Genomic DNA, 12,020 nt, shown 5'->3' with positions numbered 1-12,020 from the left:
GGTGGAGAATAGAGACATGACAAGTGCGGGGCGAGACAAACGGGAGGAAATTTAATCATTTTTGTGCCCATCTCTATTAATTCCTTTATTCATTGACCATAAACAATGACACGTTTAGGTCTTATGCTGTGTTCACACCAAACACAAATTTATTGTTTGCGCGAGTAGATTACAACCAAATGCAAAGACGTGAAAAGAAGTGAATTCGCACAGGGCGGCGCAAAATGCGTGATGCGTTTGCTGCAAACACGCAATATTCGCCTCAATCGCATATTCCGCGCAAGCTCAATAATTTCAACTCCAGCGGAAAACTTGCATGACGCGTTCTCGTGCAAGCCAATCAGCGAAGAGCTTATGGACAGGTCCAGTTGAATCAGAAAATGGAAGAGAGCATTATTATAGCCTGGAAATGAATGGTATAGGTATCTGGAGAATTGAAAAAAAAAAAAAAATCAGTTGTAGTGGTAGTTGTATTTTATTAGCATTTGCTACAGAGATGCTACTATCAATAAATACTACTACTGCTACTACTAATAATGTCAGTATATATACCGTAGTAAAATGTAACACACATAGGCCTAATGCAGGATTAATACTCATCCTCTGGATGGTGACGTGAACCCAGACACAAATAATCATTAAAACATCCATGCAATCTCATATTAAATGAAAAAGTCTGAACATTCAAAGCTGTGTTTGTGTTGTCGCTGATACATAAAGCATACAGTTACCATGTTTAGGTAAGAAACTGCTTCACAAACTACCCAGTATTATTTCTTCCTTTTTCTGCCTTATAGTCATTCATATTATCAGAAATACTGGGATTAAAGGTCATAGTTCGGATATAAACATTGATGTCTATGGTAGCGATCGAAGTAGAGCACGTAATCTTTTTAAAGTAATTGGAGCGTCAAATAAGGTTTATGTTGATTGCATTGTTTCTCCACTAGGTGGCAACAAGTGACTGTTAACAAAATGTCTCTGTCATTGAATCCTTCATGTTCAAAATTGTTCAAAAACACTGATTCATTCAGTAATGAAACAAGTGAAGTATTTATGAGTTTGGCAGTTATGCAAGCTAGGTAATGTAAGTGTATTTTTTACTTTACTTTGCCTATTTTCGACCCCTGCCAAATTATTAACCACTCTTGTAGAAATCACTACTTGATTGCCTAATCCTAACCCCTCCCCCACACCTAACCCTAAACCTACCAATATTAGGGGGTAGTAATCTGGCGGAATTTGGCATAACACCGAAATAAATGACTAATGCACTATTAATTATCTAACAAGAAACTCTGATTTAACGAGTCATTAAGTAATAGCACTTTAAAGTGGTAGTTTACTATTAGCTATTCAGTAACTACTATTTATTTATTTAGTAAAGATCATGGTCCCACTAGTAATGACTCAAGTTTTACCAAATCCATCAGAAGGACCTTATATACACCTCAAAAGCTTTCAGTGACTTCAGTCGTTACTAGATGTTATGATGTTATTCACTTTAGTATACTGATCCAAATAATTAGCAATTACTTCTAATGGATTTGGTAACACTTGAGTAATTACAAGCGGGTTACCATGATCTTCATGTTATTATTAATTATAAATGTAGCACTATTCATGTTAATTATGTATATAGTAGTACCTGTATATAGTAGTTCTCCAGGAGATATGAAAAAAGTAGTTATTGATTAGCTAATAGTGAACTACCACTTACAACTGAGTGCTCTTGTTATCAGAGTTTCTTGTTAGTTAATAGCAGTTAATAAAATGTTAATAGAGCGTAGTCATTGTTCCTGTCTAGCTATTCATTAATGACAGAACAGTTTTCTAAAGTGTTACCAAAACATGCATCTTGCATTGTTTGCTCTTGAATAAACTGACTGTTAAAATTACTAAATTGAAAGAAGATTGTAATGGAAGCATGAGACAGGTTTTGAAAGAATGACTAGCAGTATTACAAGTATGATCAGTTTTGTACCAAGAGTTGTGCCAAAATATACACATTACTTGTAAAAAATAGTACCAAAGCAAATAAAAAACAGTAAACACCAGTATTTTAGTATTCTTTATTTGTCACACAATTCTGATATAGTGACATATTTCTAAGACAATAATGAATCATTCTTTGTAGGTTGGTAATGATAGCGGGTAATAATAACAATAAGCATATTGTACTCAATTCATTATTGCTTTCAGACAAAAGCCTACTGATGACAAGGGAATACAGTTCACTGTCTGTAATACTGAAGAAATAGTTCCACCTTGTGGCCATTTATCTAAAAACATTTGTAAAGACACATGTTGAATATACTTTATTGAGCTAGATCAACTGTGAAATCAGTTTCTCAGTGATATTTACCTTTGGGACAAAATTTTAAATGTTAAAAAATAACTTAACTTAAGTTTTGTTGCTGTATTCTCTGTAAATCTTAAGGTGCAATTTTAGGATGGTTTGCCATAAAGAGTCACACAATAATTGAGCTTCTCTAAAAATCACCTCACATTGCTATTAAACTTCAGATCATTTATGTTTTAATGAAAAAAATCCTGTTATGAATATAATGCGTTACATGTCTGTCCATATGATGACAGAGCCTTTTTAAAATGTATTTGTATTGTGACCCAAAACATGCAATATATGGTATGGTTTAGGACAGATGGTTTGCCATGAAAGCAGTAACCTTGATTTGTGGCAAAGGATTAGATTTAAATCAATGATATACTTGATATACACTACATGTGTGAATACCAGGATGAGGACATGAATGACTTTCACATTATTCTCTGTGCTTTAATATAGGTGGAGTTACAGAAATGCTCCTCACATTTCCTGTGAAAAAAAAAGGAAAGTTATAAGCTTGGCATTTTTATATGTGCATTTTCAGTGTATTTTATGCATGTAGAGAACAAGCAGGCTGGTATTTCTCACCATGACAAAACCAAGGAAACTGATGGAGACATTTCCGTAAATGTTGATTGTAGTTACTTTTTCCAAAGGAATGCGGTGCTTGAACATGCTGTGCTGTTGGCCTTTTATACGAACCTAACCAAAACAAAACCATATTAGAAGTGGCAACTTAACAAATATTGGCTTAGTTTCTTGTGGTCACATCACCATTTGACAGTTGGTAAAAAAAGGGCCTGGTTTCAGACAGGGCTTAGGTTAAGCCAGGATTAGGTAATAGTTCAATAAGGACATTTAAGTCATTTTTTAAAAATGTGCCATAAAAAAAAAAAAAAAAATACATTACTGGTGTGCATCTTGAGACAAAACAAAGGCACTAACATATTTTAAGATCAGTTAGTGCAGGCTTCTTTCAGTTGAAACAGCTCAGACTTACATTTTAGTCTGGGACTATGCTTAAGCCTTGAAACAGCCTACCCCCTATGAAACTGGGGGTAGATGTAGTAACGAATCATTGGCAAAAAAAAAAGAGTTTTAGAGTGCTGAAACGGTTATGTCTTAATACACATACCTGATATCCTTCAGATCTGATGACAAAGAACACCTCAAAAGCTTCTCCCTTTTTAAAGGGGTTGTCAGAGACACTTTCCTCAGCTCCCCATTTTCCATTCCTGAAGGTGTTCATGACCACCTTTGAGCCCATTCGGGGGTTGAAGTGGAAAGCACTGTCATCCTTGTCAGTTGGCCCAGTCTTGAAATTTATGGAAAACCTGCGGGGAAGTTGAGGCATAAAGTTAAATGATCAGAACTACAACAGATCACATATTACTGAATTTAATATTTAGTGCAGGCCTAGGTCCAGTATTAATATAATAATAATATTGTTCTATGAATATGTGTCTTATCATGTATCATGTATCATGTTTCTGTTACCTAAGCCCAACTAATTCAGTACATATCAGAGGATTTGTTTCTTACACATGGCCAACGGAATTGTAACTTACCGATCAGCATTAGTAGGAACGACTCCCTGCACACACAAGGCCATGCCTTCTCTCAGTCCTTTTGGAATTGGGGCCACATAAGGAAGAGACTGGAGTAAAAACAAGAAAATAGGGATTAGTCCAAATCTTGTGGCAGGGTTTGAATTCCTTAAAATGGAAATCTGAAATGCAGTGATGGTTACAATGCTTATCACAATCACAACCCTCCAGTTAAAGAAAGTAGTGTTCAAATAATACAGTGTGATTTTGTTCCACAGAAGAAAGAGATTCATATGGCTTTAGAATGACATGAGGGAAACTAAATGACAGACTTTTAATTGGACCATCTCTTTAGGTGCTTGCATATTATTGTGAGGAGTCACTCACAGGATTTTGAATGGGTTGTAAGACCTCTGACTTTATGGTGGAAAGTTCCCCACGTAGGCTGCCCAGATGTACAGGTCTTGATTTGACTGAAGTAACAAATGAAGATTTGTTCCAGTTCTAATGAGGGAACAGAGAGAGTGTATTTAGAAAGCTCTTTATTCTCTGTCATTCTCAACAGATTCTGCTGCAATTTTGCCACACCTACAGAAAATGTAACTTACTTGTATGAAGCCAAAAAGGTTCATGACAACATCTCCGTTGATATTTAGCGTGGTCACTTTTTCCAGCGGTATACGGTGCTTGAATGTGTACTGCTCCTCACCATTCACGTATACCTGATGAACCGAAGCAACACAACTTATGTGAGAACAAGATCTTACCTTTCTTTTAGGGGTGTGCTGTGAGCTTTCTGTCTCAAAACGTATACCTGATATCCTTCAGATTTGATTACGAAGAACATCTTAAAATCTTTTCCCTGTTTAAAGGGGTTGTCTGAGAAACTTTGCTCAGTTTCCCATTTTCCAGTTCTGAAGCTGTTCATGGCCACCCTCGAGCCCATTCGGGGGTTGAAATGGAAAGCAGTGTCATGCTTGTCAGTTGGCCCAGTCTTGAAATTTATTTTAAACCTGTATGGAAGTTGAGACATGTTAATTCTAATGACTCATTTCCCTACATTATGATGGACTGAGATTGGAAATATTGGTCCAAAATAAAATAAATATAACAAATCTAGTGCAGGTCTGTGTATCTCTTGCATGTTTGGTGCAGTATCAAAACAATTATAATATTGTGATGCATGGCGATATATTGAACTGTGGCTACTTCAATATCTATCTTACCATGTGGTGGTAAGTGTTACCTAAACATACATCAGTGCACATCAGAGAATATGGTCCATTCATGTTATATTTTGTTGCATAAACAAAGTCAAAAGAATACTAGCTTACTGGTTAGCATTAGTAGGGACAACTCCCTGCAAGTACAAGGCCATGCCTTCTCTCAGTCCTCCTGAAATTGGACCCACATAAGGAATAGTCTGTAGTAAGTACAAGAAAATAGGTTTTAGTCCTACATGAAACAGTTCCGTTGTGTTCAGTATGTTACAGAGTTCTTGAAATGTGTGAGCATGCGTGAGAAGTGTGCATGAGACAAGAAGAAACATCTGTTAAAGCCTGAGTTCTTAAGCATTCAATCAGTTTAAACATAACATTGGTGACAAGGATGGCTGAGTTTAGCTCACTGCCTCCAGCACCTTACAATGCCTGTAGATCCTTCTATTCCATGGACAAGTTGGTTTGATGGTTTCTCAGTATAGCTCGAGGCTATGGACTACAATGATCGCCCTGTTTTGCCACTGTCTTGGGGCGGTGGGACAGAAAATATATCACACTCTCGGGCATGCAGAAACTTACAAAGAAGCAGTTGCTCTCCTCGCTAACCACTTTACGGGCTAACAACGAATACTTTTCAACATATAGAAGCTACACTAATGCTTCAGTGTCCAGACAAATAAAGTATGCTGATCAGCCTCTGCTACGCATGCATCTCAGTAGTGACACACGCCTGCCTTTAATAATTGTGCTGAAACCAGACATGTATCAGCAGGCCAAAGAGCTTTTAAGACGTGTACTGTGCTTCTTGGTGAAGTGAGCCCCAAGTTCTTTTCCCATCTGCCACTGTAGCAACCCTGCACACCCTATGTAGCTATGATAGCTCTAAGATTTCTCTGCTTGGTCTTCTTCATATTCCAGTCCATTATTTCTCCAAACACCTGCCATCATTTCCCTTATATATTACTGAGCAGGTTGCCAACCTCCTGAGACTGGATCTGGATCTCCAACCTGGTCATAGCCAGAAAAAAATGTCCGGAGGAATTCAAGTCTTTGTTGACTTGCTCTCTGTCAATAAGGCGGTTATTTCTGAAAATAACTTTTTACCCACGGCTGAGAAGTTGATCACTGACTTCTATGGGTCAACGGTCTTTTCTAAGCTAGACCTGTGCCAAGGTTACCTGCAGGTGCCACTGCATCCTTCCAACAGAAACCTCACAGTGTTTGTCACAAACACTGTGGAATATTGGTACACACATGTCATTTGGCCTGAGCTCTGCCCCCAGCTGCTTTCAAAAGGTAATGACCACCATCTTGGCTGGTATTCCCGTAGTTGCAGTTTTCTTGGATGATATAGTAGTTCATGTAGCAGATATCCAGATGCATAATGACTGTCTCAATAGGGTGGCTAGCGCTCTTATAGTGTAAAATCTTACACTGAATGCAGAGAAATGCATGTTCGCTACCGCAGCCATTGATTTCGTAGGGCATCGTTCGTTTTCAGTCAAATATCGTGGCTATTCACCAAATCCCAGAACTCTCCTCCTCTTCACAGGTAGCCCAATTTCAAGTTTCAAGTTGGTGATGATGTTGTGTTTAGTATGTTACAAAGTTCTTGAAGTGTGTGCGCATGTTTAAAAAGCATGTGTAAGACAGAAAAATAAAAAGAAGAAGAAGTATCTGTTCAAGCTCCTGTTTAGGAGTTCTTAAGCGTTCAGTCAGTTTAAACATAACAATTTTTTAAATGTTTGCATTTTATTACTCAGTGAGAATCACTGGAAAGAATCGGTCACTCACAGGATTTTGGACTGGCTGTAAGACTTCTGACTGTATGGTTGAAAGGTCCCAGCGTGAGCTACCCAGATGTACAGTTCTTGACTTGACTTTAGTAACAAATGATGATTTGCTCCAGTTCTACAAAGAGAAAGATTTTTATTTATATTTTAAGTTTTTTACATTTCTGTCATTTTTAATAGATTCTGACACTACCAATGATGCAATATCGCCACAGCTGCAGAACATGTAACTTACTTGTATAAAGCCAAACAGATTCACGAAGACATCTCCATTGATATTTAACATTGACACTTTTTCCAGCGGTATACGGTGCTTGAATGTGTACTGCTCCTTGCCATTCACATATACCTGATAAACCAAAGCAACAATCTGTGTAAGTAGAAGTTCTTACCTTTGTTTTAGTGGTGCTGTGAATTTAATTTTTCACAATACTTACCACATATCCTTCAGACTTGATGACAATAAACATCTCAAAAGCTTGTCCTTTTTTAAAGGGGTTGTCAGATACATTTTCCTCAGCCTCCCATCTTCCGTTCCTGAAGCTGTTCATGGCTACCTTCTTGTCCATTTGAGGGTTAAAGTGAAAAGCAATGTCATCATTGTTGGACTGCCCAGTCTTGAAATTTAGTTCAAACCTGTATAGAAGTTGAAATGTATTTAAGCACCTGTTGTAACAGTGAATTGTTTTTGTTCAATTTCTCAAACTGCCCCCCAAAAAAAGGTTCCCTACTTGTCAGCATTAGTAGGAACAACTCCCTGTAAGTACAAGCCCATTCCTTCTTTCAGTCCTCCTGAAATGTGACCCACATAAGGAAGGTTCTGCAGTACACAAGAAAATCTGTATCAGCAGATTCTTATCCACAGTTTTGAATTCACAGACGAGAATATAGAACCTTATGTCTTGAAACTGTGGTGTGACAATTGCTCTTAATTGGACAATTGCTCTAAACAGTTTTCATGCACTGCTGTTACATTGTGCTTTCATAAATGACTGGAAATGATCGGTCACTCACAGGGTTTTGAATTGGTTGCAAGAGCTCTGATTGTACGGTGGAAAGTGCCCCATGTAAGCTGCCTAGACTGGTGATTTTTGATGTAACTAATGAAGATGTGCTCCAGTTCTAATGAGGGAACAAAGAAAAAAGTAATTAAAACAAATAATATTATTGTTTCAGCTGAAAAAAAAAGTTACTTACTTTTATGAAGCCAGAAAGGATCACAGCAACATCTCCACTGATATTTAATGCTGACACTTTTTCCAGAGGTATACGGTGCTTGAATGTGTACAGCTCTTTACCATTCACATAAACCTGATGAATTGAAGCAACACAACAGATGTGAATAGAAGTTCCTTTTATGGGTGTTCTGAGTCTCGTTCTCAAAACATGTACCTGATATCCTTCAGATCTGATGAGCGTGAACATGTCAAAAGCTTCTCCTTTTTTAAAGGGGTTGTGTAAGACACTTTCCTCTGCCTCCCATCCTCCGTTCCTAAAGCTATTCATGACTATCTTCTGGTCCATTCGAGGCTTAAAGTGGAAAGCAATGTCATCATTGTTGGACTGCCCAGTCTTGAAATTTAGTTGAAACCTGTGCAGAAGTTGAAATGTGTTCAAACACCTGAACCCAAATAACAGTTAATTGTTTTTGTTAAATTTTCCTAAACTGTCCAAAAAAAAAAAAAAAAAAAAGATTCCTTACTGGTCAGCATTAGAAGGAATAACTCCCTGTAAGTACAAAGCCATGCCTTCTTTTAATCCTCCGGAAATTTGTCCCACATAAGGAAGGTTCTGCAGTAAATATAAGTAAATATGCTTCAGCGTATATTAACCAGATTCTTATGGCAGGATTTGACCTCAACAAATGGGAATATAGAATTCCAACAATATTTAAAATGGTCATCACAATCTTGAATCTGTGGTGTGACAATTGCCCTTGGGTGAAACAGTTCTCATGCACAGCTTTTTCATTAGGTGCTTGCAATTTATTGTGCTTTTAGAAATCACTGGAAAAGATTTGTCACTCACAGGGTTTTGGACTGGCTGTATGATCTCTGATTGTAGTTCCCCATATGAGCTGCCTAGAAAAGTGATTTTTCTTGTAACTTTTGCAGGAAGTAAAGACGTGCTCCAGTTCTAATGAAGAAACAGAGAAAAAAGTGACTTTAAAAATCTCTCATCTGTTCAAGCCATTCTCACTGGATTCCATGACAGTATCATCCATGCTGCAATATTGTGTCAGCAGAAGAAAAAAATAACTTACTTGTATGAAACCAGAAAGGTTCACAGCAGCATCTCCATTGATATTCAACGTTGACACTTTTTCCAGTGGTATACGGTGCTTGAATGTGTACAGCTCTTTACCATTCACATAAACCTGATGAATTGAAGCAACACAACACATGTGAATACAAGTTACTAGATTCTTTTATGGGTGCGCTTTCTCGTTTTCAAAATGTGTACCTGATATCCTTCAGGTCTGATGACAGTGAACATCTCAAAAGCTTGTCCTTTTTTAAAGGGGTTGTCGGAGACAATTTCCTCTGTCTCCCATCTTCCATTCCTAAAGCTGTTCATGGTCACCTTCTTGTCCATTCGAGGGTTAAAGTGGAAGGCGATGTCATCATTTTTGGACTGTCCAGTCTTGAAATTTAGTTCAAACCTGTATAGAAGTTGAAATGTGTTTAAGCAACTAAACCCAAATAACAGTGAATTGTTTTTGTTTAATATCCTAAATTTTACAACAGAATGATTCCTCACTGGTCAGCATTAGTAGGAACAACTCCCTGCAAGTACAAGGCCATGCCTTCTTTTAGCCTTCCTGAAACTGGGGCCACATAGGGAAGTTTCTGCAGCAAAAACAAGAAAATAGCCATCAACCTATTTCAGCCATTGAAACTGAAATATCAAATGTAATAATCACTGAAACAGGAAATATAGTATTTTATTGATGTTTAAAGCTGTCATCATAATCCCGGAAATGTGGTGAGATAATTGCTCTTTGGTAAAATGGGTGTCACATACTGCAGTTTCATTAAATGCTTTTACTTTGTTGTGCAGTCAGAGATCACTGGAAGTGATTGGTTACTCACAGGGTTTTGGACTGGCTGCAAGATATCCAAGTGTACAGTGGAACTTTTCTCACATGGGCTTCCCAGATATGCTGGTGTTGACTTGACTTTAGTAACAAAAGGGGATGTGCTCCAGTTCTAAAGAGGAAAAAGAAACAGTGTATTTAGAAAGCTCTTTAGTGTTCATGTCATTCTCACCGGATTATGACACAGTATCATTCATGCTGCAATATTTCCACAGCTGCAGAAAATATAACTTACTTTTATAAAGCCAAAAAGGTTCACAACAGCATCACCATTGATATTTAGCGCAGTCACTTTTTCCAGCGGTATACGGTGCTTGAATGTGTACTGCTCCTTACCATTCACGTATACCTGATGAACCAATGCAAAACAACTTCTGTGAGGACTAGGTTCTAGCATCATTTTAAGGTCTGTGCTGTAAGTTTTGTGTCTCAAAACACATACTTGATACCCTTCAGGTTTGATGACAGTGAACATCTCAAAGGCTTCTCCTTTTTTAAAGGGGTTTTCGGAGACACTTTCCTCAGCCTCCCATCCTCCATTCCTGAAGCTGTTCATGGCCACCTTCTGGTTTATTCGAGGTTTGAAGTGGAAAGCAATGTCATCATTTTTGGACTGCCCAGTCTTGAAATTTAGATCAAACCTGTATAAAGGTTAAAATGAGTTTAAGCACCCAAACCCAAATAACAGTGATTTGTTTTTGTCCAATATCACAAAACTGTCAAAAAAAGGTTCCTTACTGGTCACCATTAGAAGGAATAACTCCCTGTAAGTACAAAGCCATGCCTTCTTTTAATCCTCCGGTAATTTGGCCCACATAAGGAAGGTTCTGCAGTAAACACAAGTAAATAGGCTTCAGCGTATATTAACCAGATTCTTATGGCAAGATTTGACCTCAACAAATGGGAATATAGAATTCCAACAATATTTAAAATGGTCATCACAATCTTGAATCTGTGGTGAGACAATTGCCCTTGGGTTAAACAGTTCTCATGCACAGCTTTTTCATTAGGTGCTTGCAATTAATTGTGCTTTTAGAAGTCATAGGGAAAGATTTTTCACTCACAGGGTTTTGGACTGGCTGTAAGATCTCTGATTGTAGTTCCCCATATAAGCTGCCCAGTAAAGTGATTTTTCTTGTAACTTTTGTAGGAAGTAAAGATGTGCTCCAGTTCTAATGAAGGAACAGAGAAAAAGTGACTTTAGAAATCTCTTATCCATCTAAGCCATTCTCACTGGATTCCATCAGTATCATCCATGCTGCAATATTGTGTCAGCAGAAGAAAAAGTAACGTACTTGTATGAAACCAGAAAGGTTCACAGCAGCATCTCCATTGATATTTAATGTTGACACTTTTTCCAGTGGTATACGGTGCTTGAATGTGTACAGCTCTTTACCATTCACATAAACCTGATGAATTGAAGCAACACAACACATGTGAATACAAGTTACTAGAAGTATTTTATGGGTGTGCTGAGTCTCGTTTTCAAAATGTGTACCTGATATCCTTCAGGTCTGATGACACTGAACATCTCAAATGCTTGTCCTTTTTTAAAAGGGTTGTCGGAGACACTTTCCTCAGTCTCCCATGCTCCGTTTCTGAAGCTGTTCATGGCCACCTTCTGGTCCATTCGAGGGTTGAAGTGGAAAGCAATGTCATCATTTTTGGACTGCCCAGTCTTGAAATTTAGTTCAAACCTGTATAGAAGTTGAAATGTGTTTAAGCACCTAAATCCAAATAACAGTGAAATGTTTTTGTTCAATATCCAAAATTTTACAACAAAATGATTCCTCACTGGTCAGCATTAGGGGGAACAACTCCCTGCAAGTAAAAGGCCATGCCTTGTTTTAGTCTTCCTGAAACTGGGGCCACATAAGGAAGTTTCTGCAACAAAAACAAGAAAATAGATATCAGCCCATGTCAGTCATTGAAACTGAAATTTCAAACATATTAATCAATGAAACAGGACATATAGAATTTTATTAATGTTTAAAGTGGTCATCATAATCCTAAAAT

General features: G+C 37.6%; 1 protein-coding gene across 1 annotated transcript; it reads right to left on the bottom strand.

Annotated features, from left to right (window-relative positions):
* Positions 1-2,422: 2,422 nt before the first annotated feature.
* On the bottom strand, positions 2,423-11,695 carry lgals4 (galectin 4). The gene is made up of 27 exons (XM_073850958.1): positions 11,503-11,695; positions 11,300-11,413; positions 11,069-11,176; positions 10,743-10,831; positions 10,447-10,645; positions 10,240-10,353; positions 10,000-10,116; positions 9,668-9,756; positions 9,371-9,569; positions 9,171-9,284; positions 8,936-9,043; positions 8,610-8,698; positions 8,300-8,498; positions 8,105-8,218; positions 7,922-8,029; positions 7,639-7,727; positions 7,345-7,543; positions 7,143-7,256; positions 6,909-7,025; positions 5,229-5,317; positions 4,709-4,907; positions 4,503-4,616; positions 4,282-4,398; positions 3,916-4,004; positions 3,483-3,681; positions 2,936-3,049; positions 2,423-2,836 (listed from the first exon to the last, which is right to left on the bottom strand). The coding sequence occupies exons 1-27, from the start codon at positions 11,632-11,634 to the stop codon at positions 2,828-2,830; spliced, it is 3,342 nt and encodes a 1,113-aa protein (XP_073707059.1). The 5' UTR covers positions 11,635-11,695; the 3' UTR covers positions 2,423-2,827.
* Between the last annotated feature and the right edge of the window lie 325 nt (positions 11,696-12,020).

This window comes from Garra rufa, chromosome 11, assembly GCF_049309525.1.
Source record: "Garra rufa chromosome 11, GarRuf1.0, whole genome shotgun sequence".
Classification (NCBI taxonomy): Eukaryota; Metazoa; Chordata; class Actinopteri; order Cypriniformes; family Cyprinidae; genus Garra; species Garra rufa.
This window is presented reverse-complemented; position numbering and strand designations above follow the sequence as displayed.

Bases quoted from the DNA above. Each gene is read 5' to 3' on its own strand.
- lgals4 (XM_073850958.1), bottom strand. From the start codon at position 11,634: ATGGACCAGAAGGTGGCCATGAACAGCTTCAGAAACGGAGCATGGGAG. The intron at 9,757-9,999 runs GTGAGTAACCAA...TTTTTGCTGCAG, and splicing joins TGCAGCCAGTCCAAAACCCT to AAACTTCCCTATGTGGCCCC. The intron at 7,544-7,638 runs GTAGGGAACCTT...ACTTCTATACAG, and splicing joins GTTCCTACTAATGCTGACAA to GTTTGAACTAAATTTCAAGA.